Source organism: Lithobates pipiens, unplaced genomic scaffold (genome assembly GCF_037356315.1).
Source record: "Lithobates pipiens isolate NorthernLeopardFrog02 unplaced genomic scaffold, aLitPip1_a1.2 Scaffold_16, whole genome shotgun sequence".
NCBI lineage: Eukaryota > Metazoa > Chordata > Amphibia > Anura > Ranidae > Lithobates > Lithobates pipiens.
The window spans coordinates 18,117,681-18,130,820 of record NW_027507748.1 but is presented as its reverse complement, the minus strand read 5'-3'; the positions used below and the strand labels follow the sequence as shown (position 1 = coordinate 18,130,820).

The 13,140-nt window shown below is 45.7% G+C and overlaps 1 protein-coding gene across 1 annotated transcript in view; it reads right to left on the bottom strand.

Annotated features, from left to right (window-relative positions):
* The window catches only part of LOC143981511 (uncharacterized), a 44,378-nt gene extending 31,478 nt beyond the window's left edge, over positions 1–12,900 (bottom strand). The window contains exons 1-2 of the mRNA XM_077479380.1: positions 12,857–12,900; positions 11,695–11,894 (exon numbers count right to left, since the gene is read on the bottom strand). Of these exons, the coding sequence (XP_077335506.1) occupies positions 11,695–11,894; positions 12,857–12,900 (244 nt within the window). The remainder of the gene's footprint in view (positions 1–11,694; positions 11,895–12,856) is intronic.
* Positions 12,901–13,140: the final 240 nt, after the last annotated feature.

Below are 13,140 nucleotides of genomic sequence, written 5' to 3'. Positions count from 1 at the left end.
GAGCCTGCGCTCCCCCACCCTGAGGCACCCTGTTCCCATGTTGATTGGGAGGGCCTCTTCCTGACAACCCTGGCCATTGGTTGTTGGGGCTGTGGGCAGGGGGGCCTCATTCGATATATTCTCCCTCAGACGATTTCTTCCGCTGCCATTTCTCCTCTCTGCTGGTTCTCTGCTCTATCTTCTGCCTCTGTTCTTCCTCTGATGTTCTCTTAATGCTCTCTCCCGCTGTAATGCTAGGGCTGCTGTGTGCCATTACTTATATAGCCATGGGCCAGGGGCCACCCAGTGATGTCACCCCCCTTGTAATATCACCGCCCGGACATTATGGGGCGGTGTCACAAGGGGCGAGGCCTCCGGATGACATCACTGTCTGGCCCTGTCCCATAGCTATATAAGCAATGGCACACGGCAGCTCTAGCATTACAGTGGGAGAGAGTGTTGAGAGAAAAATCAGAGGAAGAAGAGAGGGAGAAGACAGCGGAGAGAGGAGAACTGGAGGAGGGAGAAGACAGCAGAGAGGAGAACCAGCAGCAGAAGACGTCAGCGGAGCAAGGAGAACCGGCAGCAGAATAAGGCATCAGTGGAGGGAGACGAACTGAAGAATGAAGACCTCGCCGGAGGAGAAGAAATCGGAAGCAGAAGAGATGCTGGAGCTGCTCCAATAAATTACTTTGTCAAAAACCTGAGTACCGTTTAATTGACTTTTTTGTCGTGAATGGGTAGGGGTACCCCAAACTCATAGGGTGGGGGCTGGGATCTGGGGGCCCCCTTGTTAAAGGGGCTTCCAGATTTCAATAAGCCCCCCCCGCAGACCAAGAACCACCGGCCAGGGTTGTCAGGAAGAGGCCCTTGTCCCCATCAACATGGGAACAAGGTGCTTTGAGATGGAAGGGTGCAGGCACTCACCCCCTCATGTTGAGGGCACGTGGCCTGGTATGGTCCGGGAGGGGTGCTCAGATAAGAGTCTGGTATGGATGTTAGGGTACACCAGAAACGTTCCCCCCCCATTTTGGCGAGGATTCCTCTTCAAGATTCTCAGCGCACAAGCGGCACCGCAAGTTGGATCATCAGGATCCGATTTCTGGTGCGACTTCTATTCAAATTAATAGGTTCTCATAGGGAACCATTGATTTTGACATGTCAAAAAAAAGCTCGACGAGGATTAACGCAGATGTATCCTGCGTTCAGCTGCATTTAGCAGCTTTTACCAGTGTCAGGCATTTTTACAGCTCACAACGCACTGGCCCTGGATTTTTTTTTGTAGCTTGAAAACGCCTATGCAACTTACAGCTCCTAAAAAGCCTTTATATGCGCATGAGGCCATAGAACAACATTTAACCACTTCAGCCCCGGACCAATTAACAGCCTAAGGACCAGAGGTCTTTTTACAATTTCGCACTGCTTTAACTGGTAATTGCGCGGTCATGCAATGTTGTATCCAAACGAAATTTGCGTCCTTTTCTTCCCATAAATAGAGCTTTCTTTTGATGGTATTTGATTGCCTCTGCGATTTTTATTTTTTGCGATATAAATGGAAAAAGACCGAAAATTTCAAAAAAAATAAAAAATAAAAAAAAGATATTCGACTTTGTTATAAGAAAAATCGAGTAAACTCAATTTTAGTCATACATTTAGGGCAAAATTTATTCAGCCACATGTCTTTAGTAAAAAAAAATGTCAATAAAGCGTATATTTATTGGTTTGCGCAAAAGTTATAGCGTCTACAAACTAGAGTACATTTTCTGGAATTTACACAGCTTTTAATTTATATCTCATATCTATATCATTTCTTGAGGTGCTAAAATGGCAGGGCAGTACAAACCCCCCCAAATGACCCCATTTGGAAAGTAGACACCCCAAGGAAATTGCTGAGGGGCATGTTGAGCCCATTGAATATATTTTTTTTTTGTCCCAAGTGATTGAATAATGACAAAAAAAATAAAATAAAAAAAGGTTTACAAAAGTTGTCACTAAATGATATATTACTCACACATGCCATAGTTATATGTGGAATTGCACCCCAAAATATATTCTGCTGCTTCTCCTGAGTACGGGGATACCACATATGTGGGACTTTTTGGGAGTCTAGCCGTGTATGGCACCCCGAAAAACCAATCACTGCCTTCAGGATATCTAAGGGTGCAAATTTTTGATTTCACTCCTCACTACCTATCACAGTTTTGAAGGCCATAAAATGCCAAAATAGCACAAACCCCCCAAATGACCCCATTTTGGAAAGTAGACACCCCAAGCTATTTACTGAGAGGCATGTTGAGTCCATGGAATATTTTATATTTTTGCCACAAGTTGCAGGAATATTACAATTTTTTTTTTTTTTTGCACAAAGTTGTCACTAAATGATATATTGCTCACACATGCTATGGGCATAAGGGAAATTACACCCCAAAATAAATTCTGCTGCTTCTCTCGAGTACGGAGATACCACATGTGGGGGACTTTTTGGGAGTCTAGCCACGCACGGTCCCCCGAAACCAAGCACTGCCTTCCGGATTTAAATATAAAACTTTACCAAAAAAAAATGTTAGCGATCGCAGGGATCAGGCCTGACTCTGCGAACGCTGCAGTTATGCGTTTAGTGTTTTGGAAGTGACAGTGATCGATCGATACTGCACTTAGGTGGGCTGGGCGGAGGGGCAAAACGCAGGTGCCAGCAGGTATCTGGGCTGATCCCGCTAACGATGCATTTTTTTTGGAACCCTAAACTGCTGGGGATGCTAGTATAGATCTGATCAGATCAGATATTGATCTGTTCAGATTCTATACCAATACGGGAGGTTTATGCTTTGCGCGTGGGTGTTAGCGGTACTGGCACTAACCTAGCGCTGCCTGGGGCGACGCAGACCCTGACCCTAAAACCTAATTGATATCACCCGCCGGGTGATCAGGGGGTTAAACCTTTATTGGGTAATAAATGGTGGTTGCCCTGATGTTATAAAAAGCAAACCAGAGTCACCCGTAACATTTATATGGTGATCACTGGTGAAAGGGTTAACTAGGGGCAATCAGGGGGTTAAAACCATTATTGGGTAGTATATGGGGGTCCCTGGCGCTATATAAAACCTGACAGGGAACTAGGGCTGCAACTAACGATTATTTTCATAATCGATTAGTTGGCCGATTATTGTTTCGATTAATCGAATAATCGGTTAATAACCTTAAAAAAATGGTCATTTTGCTGCGATTTGCATGCTTTTCTGCAGCTTCTCCATTGAAGTATATTGAGCCAAAAAAAACAAAATAGCACCGTTTTGCGTTAAAAAAAAAGTCCTTATCTTTTTGAAATATGCAGCAGCTGAAAAAATCATGGATGTGAACGTGTCCCATAGAAAACCATGTAAATGAACTGTAGTGTGTTTCTGCAAAAAGGACCAAAAAAATAGAGGTGTGACCCAGGCCCTGAGAGGTTTAGTAAAATAATGGGGTTAAAAAAACTAAAATTAGTACAAAAAGAGCAAATAGTCGCTACTGTAAGGGGCTCATTTTTTACTATGGGACAGTGTAAGTAATATTTGTAGTAGCGATTTGCTCATTTTGTACTATAAAAGGGTTAATTTTAGATTTTTTTTAACCCCATTATGTTAGTGGCCGATTAATCGATTATGAAAATAGTAATCGATTAATTTCATAATCGATTAGTTGTCGATTAATCGATTAGTTGTTTCAGCCCTACAGGGAACCTAAATAACTAACTGGCTAACCAGCGTCACCAGTGACACTTATACGGTGATTGCTGGTGAAAGGGTTAACTAGGGGCAATCAGGGGTTAAAACCATTATTGGGTAGTATATCGGGGTACCTAACACTATAAAAACCTGGCGGTGAACTAAAAAATAACTAGCTACTTAGCGGCACCAGTGACACTAATGCAGCGATCAGAAAAATTATCGCTTAGTGACACTGGCAAAAGGGGTGAAAGGGTTAACTCTAGGGGCAATCAGGGGTTAAACCTTTATTGGGGGGTGGTAGGGGGCTACCCTGGACCTAACACGAAACTGCCCTGACAGTTTTTACTTTTACAACTGACACAATGCAGTGATCAGAAAATAAATGATCACTGCAATCAGTGACACTGACTGGGGGGGGGGGGGGGGGGGGGGTTTGTGTGCCTACATGTCAGTGTAGTGTTGGTGCACACTTACTTTCACTCTTCTCCTCGTAGTCCGGTCAAAAAGACTGCCCCGAGAAGAATGACATCACTTCCTCCCTGCCTGTGTTTACTATACACAGTGGGAGGAAGCTTCTCATTCACCAGAAGCGATAGAGTGGGGATGGCCAGAAACCAACGACCATCCCCTCATCCCGGATCGCTCCTGAAGCGAAACGGATCTGACCCCCCACCCGCTGGAAGGCAAGCACGTACATGTACGTGCTTGTGCCTGTACATGCCATTGTGATGGACGTACATTGCATGCAGCGGTCCTTAAGCGGTTAAGCTGCAAAAAAAAAAAAAAAAAAGGGAAGAGAAAAGTCTGATGCTTCTAAAAGCAGCTGTAAAAACACCCGGTGTGCATGAGGTATTATGTGTGGAGGGATGCAAATGTAAATCTGTTGCTCCAATTGGAGATTTTATTTTTGGGCATTTAGAACATTTTAAAAGTGTTGCTTTCTAAATAGGTTGGTATTTGGGGCTCTAAAATCATACCGTATTGCAAGATATCAGAGGGGGGTGTGTAGGACACATCTGCATTGTAAACGTATTGGTCCAATGGGAGATTTTGTTTCTGACCCACTTTGAAGTGTCAGTTTGGAACCAATGGGCTGATATTTGGGGGTTCTGGATCTTGAAATTTGCACAGTAAAATACCATATTGTAAATATTAGAGAGGGTGATGTAATATATAAAATGATTACACAGTTGTCACACATACACTATCTTATATTTCGTTTTTCTGTGTTGAATATTCTACCAAAAAAAACCTTGTCTGATAGCAAGACCACTGATTTACAACTGTGATGGCTTGACTCCAGTTGACACATGCAGACTGCCCCAGTGACATGCAGACTGCCCCCCCCCCCCCGACATGCAGACTGTAGCCGATATAGCTTGTTGCTGTTCCCTCTTCACAACCAGCCTGTGTCCCCATAGTTGTGTCCCCCGCTGTCATCCAGATGGAGCCAGGTGTCTCACTGTCTCTTCATGATGAAGTCGATCAATCAGCATGTGAGGGTTAATTTAACTCAGCTGTGTTCGTTGGCAGTAGCTCTGCGCTCTGTTTCTCTTGTCTGAAATTGGCACAAGCGCAGTAGTAGTAGCAGAGGATACCAAATTTCATGGGATACCGATCTGAATGCTAAACCAGTCACTGACCCCATACACAGCTCTCCCTCCCAACTCCTGAGCCGTACATACCCAGAGCCCGACACCGGAGAGCCGAATTTTGGAATGTCAGCCGTAGATATCCCGCCGCAGGATTCCCAGGAAGCTGTACTTAAAGTGACGGAGAGGAGCGGACCAATCATCTTCTAAAGGGCGGCACCTGGTAGACGAGGAGCCCCACCCTTTTCTGCCATTTATTTCCGGAATATTCCAAGAGTTGCCATGGAGATCACAGATAGGGGGAACTACTACACTGATCTCCACCTACTAGGAGGGATCCTACAGACAGCACCATCAATAGAGATCATAGCCCCCCCCTCTCTAGAGATTATGGGGGCAACCTCTGCTTCCACCCGAGATCATGGGGCCCTTGCCAGAAATTATAGGGGCCCTCTCTGCCTCCACCAGAAATTATGGGGGGCCCTCTCTGCCTCCACCAGAAATCATTTTTATCCCCTTTACCCCATACATTGCAAAATGGTTGCAGTATGGCCCATTCAGACTTACGGTTGGGGGGGGGGTTAAATCAGATGGTTGAGCCACATTTAACACCCCCTCCCAGCAAAAACAATCCCATGTAGTGCGGTCCATTTTGTTTGGAGGCCGCAAACACACAGGAAATGCCACACTGAACACACCTTTCCCTCACCATGTTCAAGTATGAATGGGTTCTTTCCCCCTGGTGAACTGACCAGCAACACCCCTCATGAATTAGAGCGCCCCCCACTCTGGATGAAGAAGCACAGGGGGCACCCTTGGGCAGCAGAATTGTCAGTCTGGGGTGTTAAATGTATTAGCAAATTTAGAAACGCTAATAAACTGAAGCCAAGCTCCAGCTCGCACTTCATAATCAGTTATAAACTTTTTTTCTCCTCTTTTAGTATAAAGGTTTTTACAAAAAAATAAATGGTTTTAAACGGTTTGCCTCAACCCGCTTTATTGTTACAGCTGTAGGATAGCTTGGTCTGAAAAAAAAAAAAAAAACCCAGCAGTCTTACTAACCAGATCAATAAAGGAAAGAAAAACAAATGCAGACATCATACCCAGAAAATGGTAAACTGCAATATAATAAAATGTTTGCTTTTGGGGTTATTACCTCTTTAAACCAGAAAGTTAGGAGGAAACTAAGTATTCTCATCTGTCAAACACCTAAGAAAAGCCGCCCATCCCATCCCATGTCTAAACATAGCCTTAGGTCCCGTTCTGCAGCAGTACTGCCCACCATGACGTAGAGGGTACAATTTTGACCCAAAAGGCATCACATCCACAGCATGTGTACATCCCCATCGTTTGCAGCTTAACTGCTTCCTGGCCAGGTGGGAAGCAGTTAAGCACATGGGAGCTTCGCCATTCTGACTGGACGTAGGAGTACGTCCAATCAGAACATGGACTGCAGCGGCACGATCCCTGTACTGGCCGTGTCCTTCAGGACAGATCGGGACATGGGCGCTGTGATTGGCCCTCCCGATCACGTTATGGCTGTCCAAGCCTACACACAGTGTAAGCAGACACATGTCTGTGTTGGGGGGGGGGGGGGGGGGTGCTGCAGCCTTTAAGATTCTCTGTGTAGCTGATGATTTTAGTGTTCGGTTACACGGATCACAGACTGCTGTACACCCAGCACCTTCTGTCCCAGTGTCCCATCAACATCTGTCCCAGTCAGGGCGGGACTTACTGTTGGGCTTGACTGGGCTCAAGCCCATGGGCCCTGCCGAGATCACTATGTTATACACAGTCTGCGGGCATCTCCCACTGTGTGTAAAAACGTTGGCCGCCCTGTGACACTTTTGTCCAAAGTTTTTTACACTCAGCTCGGAGACACACAGTGGGAGATGCCCACAGACTGTGCAATCCAGGCACTGACTACAGCGAGGCTGTGATTATGGGTACGGCGAGGCTGCAAATGACACTGGACAAGGCTGCATTGATGGGCATTTAAAACGCAAGTTTTTTCCCTTAACCACTTACCAACCAGCGCACGACGATGTACGTCCTATTTTTGAAGAGGGATATCTCGGTAACGGCAGCAGCTGCTGCCACAACCGAGATATCCATCTCTTCAGGCGCCGGTCGGCTGTACGATAACGGTGGTCTCGTCTTGGAATCGCCGCGAGATCACCGCTATCGGCGGCGGGAGAGGTGCCACCCCCCTCCTGCCGCTTAACGGAGCCGTCGGGTCCTTTCGCTAGGCTGGGTATGGAGACGAGTGAGGCTAAGGCCCCCACTCGTCTCTATACCATAGGAGGGCGGAAGCGACGTCAAAACGTCACTTCCACCCATACCTCTTAAAAAGGTATATTTTTTTTTAAATGTCATTTTTAATTAATTTTTTTTTTTGTTGCATTTTAGTCCAAATATGAGATCTGAGGACTTTTTGACCCCAGATCTCATATTTAAGAGGACCTGTCATGCTTTTTTCTATTACAAGGAATGTTTACATTCCTTGTGATAGGAATAAAAGTGATCCATTTTTTTTTTTTTAAACAGTGTAAAAATAAAATCAATTAAAATAAATAATAAAAAAAAGGTTTTTAAATACACCCCGTCACGACAAGCTTGCGCACAGAAGCGAGCGCATACGTGTGTAGCGCCTGCATATGAAAACGGTGGTCAAACCGCGATCGGTAGAGCGAGAGCAATAATTCTAGCCCTAGACCTCCTCTGTAACGCAAAAAATGCAACCTGTAGAATTTTTTAAATGTCGCTTATAGAGATTTTAGAGGCTAAAAGTTTGACACCATTCCACGAGCGGGCACAATTTTGAAGCGCGACATGTTGGGTATCAATTTACTCGGCGTACCATTATCTTTCACAATATAAAAAAAAAGTTGTGCTAATTTTACTGTTTTTTTATTCAAAAAAGTGAATTTTTTCAAAAAAAAAAGTGCGCTTGTAAGACCGCTGCGCAAATACGGTGTGAAAAAAAGTATTTCAATGACCGCCATTTTATTCTCTAGGGTGTTAGGAAAAAAAACAATATAAAATGTTTGGGGGTTTTAAGTAATTTTCTAGCAAAAAAAACTGTTTTAAACATGTAAACACCAAATCTGAAAAAGAGGCCTGGTCCTTAAGTGGTTAAACTTCCCTCCTAAAAGTTTTTTTTCTTAAAATTCCCTCCTAAACTTGGGGTGCGTGTTATATGCCAATATGGTAATGTATAGAAGGTAGGGCCCGAAAGTGACTCAAACCCAGGGGTCCCCACCACCAAGTCCTGCCCTGGTCCCAGTGTCCCATCAACATCTGTCCCATCGTCCAACCAATACAAAATTGAAAGCTCCCCCACCGCGCAAAGGTGAATGCACATGTTGGTCCCGTACACAGTAAATAAACGCCGATTGCACCACATGTGAGTTATTGCAGCAGAGGTCTAGTGCTATAATTATTGCTCTCACTAACACTAAACTGGCAATCTAAAGGCTCATACAGCGTCACATATGGAAATTTTTAAAGTGGTTGTAAAGCCTAAACATTTTTTACATGCAAGGAATGTGTTCAGGTAAAAAATGTTTAGGTGTCAACATCTCCCTCCCCATTTTACTTACCCGAGCCCTCATTCCATCAGGCGCTGGGCACGTCTGCAGATTTTTTTCTCCCCTCACTTCCGGGTCTCGCTAGCTTTGCTGGGTCCACTGGAAGTCATCGGCTCTCAGTCAAAGCCAGTGATGAGGGAGCAGGGCCAAGTCCCGCTGTCTGTCAATGAATGCAGCAGAGGGACTCGGGTGTGAGCACGCACAAGTGTCTCCATGGGAAGCGGCACTGGACAGAGGGGAGGGGCCAGGAGTACCGGCGGGGGAACCTGAAAAAGGGGAGATGGCCACTGTGCGATTCCCTTGCATGGAGTAGGTAAGTATAGACATGTTTGTTATTGTTTTTAAAATACGTACCTTTACAATCCCTTTCAATAACAAAGTTTGGTACTATTTCACAAGTGTACAAAATTTTAGTGTGACATGTTTGGTATCCATTTACTCGGCGCAACACCAAATTCGATATCTTACAAAAAAATTGGGTATTATGTTGTGTTTGTGTCCATTAAAACTATTTGTGCATTCGTGTGCAAGACTGCTTTAGAAAAACTGCCGTGCAAATTCTATGGTGGCAAAAAATTTGCAAAACCCACCAAATTTATTCTCTAGGGCCTCTGCTAAAATAAAAATACATAATGTTTGGGGGTTCTAAGTAATTTTCTAGCAAATCGGTAACGGTTTTTCTACAAGTCTTTCAGGACAGCACCTTGAGAGAGCGCAGCTCCACCCACTTTCCCAGGAAACACTGCAGTTTTCTTTAAAGACCGGACAGTTCCACCATGGCCTCAGTTGTTCCAAGAGTACCTCCAGCCATGCTGAAATTAGATAAGCAGAACATAGCAATAACACTACATTTTATTCAATACAATCAAGGGTGGGTTATCTGTGCTGTCCTGAAAGACTCAGAAATACTGTTACCGGTAAGTCTAACTAGGGTTTTCTCCCCTCGTCTTTCAGGACAGCACCTTAAGATGATGAGAGTACTTACTCTAGGGTGGGACCACTGCCTGCAGAACCTTTCTGCCAAACGATTGTTCTGATGCCGACAGTAGGTCCAGCCTGTAGTGGTGGGTAAAGGTGGAGAAACTTGTCCACGTGGCCGCCCTACAAATCAGACTTGGCGAAGCCCCTGCTCTTTCCGCCCAGGATGTTGCTACTACCCTTGTGGAGTGGGCAATTACACCTGAGGGGGGCTCTGCCCCCCGAAGCCCTATAAGCCTCACCAATAGCTAAGCACAGCCACCTAGCCAGAGTACTTTTGGAAGCACTGTAGCCCCTACGTGGTCCTGTGAATAGAACGAAGAGAGTTCGATTTTCTGAACTCCTTGGTGATCTTCAAATAGTGCAGAAGGCATCTTCTTACATCCAGGTTATGGAAGGACCTTTCCTTGGGATTGGATGGTATAGGACAAAAGGTAGGGTGAACCATCTCCTGTGCCCTGTGAAAAGCTGTCAAAACTTTTGGCAAAAAACCCGGGTCGGTTTTTAACACCACCCAGTCCGGAAAAATATAGCAAAAGGGTTCGGCTATAGAGAGGGCTTGCAACTCTCTTACCCTTCTAGCCGAAGTGACCGCCACTAAGAGAATAAGCTTCAGCGACCATAACTTGATCGTTGCTTCCTCTGGGGGCTCAAAAGGTTTTTTAATCAAACCCTTTAAAACTAAGGACAAGTCCCATTTTGGAAAAAACCTACAAGGTATTGGCCTAGCTCTGGCCAACGCCCTGAAAAACCTAATAAGAGGCTCCTGCGATAGCTGCTTTTCTAAAAAGACTGACAAAGCAGCCACCTGAGCCTTCAGGGTGCTAGCTGCTAAGTCTAACTCCATTCCCTCATGGAGGAATACCAAGACTGAAAGTAATTCCTGGGGTGGAAAATCTTTCAGTAAACACCAGGAATTCAACGTCTTCCACGTCTTAAAATAAATAGCTCTTGTAGTCTTCTTCCAACTACCTAAAAGAGTCAAAAAACTAATTTATCCGATAAGCCCCTTCTCTTTAGGATTTGCTCCTCAGTAACCAAGCTGTTAGATAAAGGTGTTTGATATTTGGGTACTGAAGAGGTCCCTGGGTTAGGAGATCTCGCCAACGCGGGAGAAACCAATGAGGTTCTACCGCCATTTTCTGTATGGTTTTTCGAAAAGGATTAAAATTCTTGCCCCCCCTGAGGGTTAACCTTTTTCTTTACAGGAAAAGCCTTTTTCTTATCCTCCATTTCTGTCCAATATTGCTTCAAGGTCTGGGCCAAAAACCAAATCCCCTTCGAATGGTAAACCACAAAGTTTGGTTTTAGAGGCTGTGTCCCCGGTCCAGGCCTTAACCCAGATAGCTCTACGTGCTGAGTTTATCAGCGCTGAGTTTATCAGCGCTGAAGATCTGGCCGACATCTTTATAGATTCGGCCGAAGCATCTGCCATATATCCTACCGCTTTGAGAAGGATCGGTAGGGTATCCAGCAGATCCTTGCGGGAAGTTCATGCCTCAATATGGGTCCTTAGCTGCTCCAATCAGTGCTCCAGGTTCCTGGCTACCACTGTTGAGGCCATAGCTGGCTTTAAGTTTGCCAGGGTTAAGTCCCAAGCCTTCTTCAAGAGGGAGTCAGCCCATATCCTTCAAGAAGCCCATGTCCTCAAACACTAGGTCAGTATTTCTAGAAACTTGAGAAAACGCAGCGTCAAGTCTAGGCTTTTTATTCCAAACCTGAGACCTGTGCTCATCAAAAGGAAAACTACGTTTGAGGGATCGGGGAAAAAAAGGGGGCCCTCCCATTCCCTCTTAATGGTTTCTGAAAGAAATGTATGCACTGGAAACACCCTGTGCTTTACTTCACCCATTCCCTGAAACCTCCCATCATGCAGAGATAGCTGGGCTTTGTCCTCAGTAATGTTTAGAGTAGTGTGGATGGTTTTTAGTAGATCATCCACCTTGTCTAAGGACAGTTTGTAGCGAGAAGAAGAAGTTTCCTTAACCTCATCTGCTTCTTCCTCGGAGGACATACTACGCTCTTCATCCTCAGAGTCACTGCCCCCCCTGGAGACAAGAGTTGAGGATAGAGAATGGGGTACACTGCTACCCGCAACTGGGCATCTGTCCAGATAAGACCTAAAAAAGTCTCAAATGTGTCCGCCAATTCCTTCCTAAAGGAAGCAATTCTCCCTGCTGTGACGCAGGCGTGGCGGGAGTAGTCTCTTCCTTAACCAAATCACTTATGCAAGCTCTGCACAGGACTTTGGTCCAGGAGTTCTGAGTATATTTTCACATGAAGGACACTTTCTTTTGCAGGGGGAAGAAATGTTATGTTTTTTCTTTCGTTTTCTGAAAAACACCAAAATTTCCATTTTCTCAATTAAATGCCAATACATTAGAGAAAAAGAATAACATGCTGAACAAACAAGCAGAAAAGACTAACACATTAGCCCTGCTAAGCAGCCAGTGAATCCCCCCAGAGACTCACTATAATAACAAAGATACATTCTTCCTGCATAGAATAGAGCAGAAAAAGGAATGAAGCAGGTTCCCAAACAAAAAGAAGCAACCAGGGAAGGGAAGCATAAGGCCCCTTTCACACTGGGGCTGTGCGGCCGTCAGCGGTAAAGTGCCGATATTTTAGCGGCGGTCTGCGGGCGCTAGCAGGGCGGTTTTAACCCCCACTAGCGGCCGAAAAAGGGTTAAAACCGCCCGCAAAGCGCCGCAAAGCGGCGCTTTGCCGGCGGTATTGCCGCGCTGTCCCATTGATTTCAATGGGTAAGAGCGGTTTAGGAGCGGTGAATACACTGCTCCTTCACCGCTCCAAAGATGCGGCTAGCAGGACTTTTTTCACCGTCCTGCCAGTGCACCGCTCCTCCGGCTTTCACACTGGAGTGAAAGGGGCCGGTTTTTTCAGGCGCTACACAGGCGCTATTTTTAGCGCTGCAACGCCTGAAAACCGCCCCAGTGTGAAAGGGGCCTAAAAGAGCCCATAAGTAGAGTCAAAGACCGCTGTCCCGGCTTACCTGACTGGTGTGGCTCCTGCCACCGCTGCTTGATCCTCCTCCATCTCAAGGGATCAGTAGCACAGAGTGTTTTTCAAATTTTCGCGGTCTTTTCACCACTGTGAAGACCAGAAACAAGTCAGCCGTGGACCGCCCCCCTCTTCCTGCGCTCCAGCGGCCGTAACCGGAAGCCTCGTCTCACCGCCGGAAGCCCCGCCCCCGGCCAGAATGACGCGCTCGCCATCCGGACCCGGAAGGCATGAGACTAGGAAAAAGCGCGAAAATCAAACCGCCAGCACTCTAGT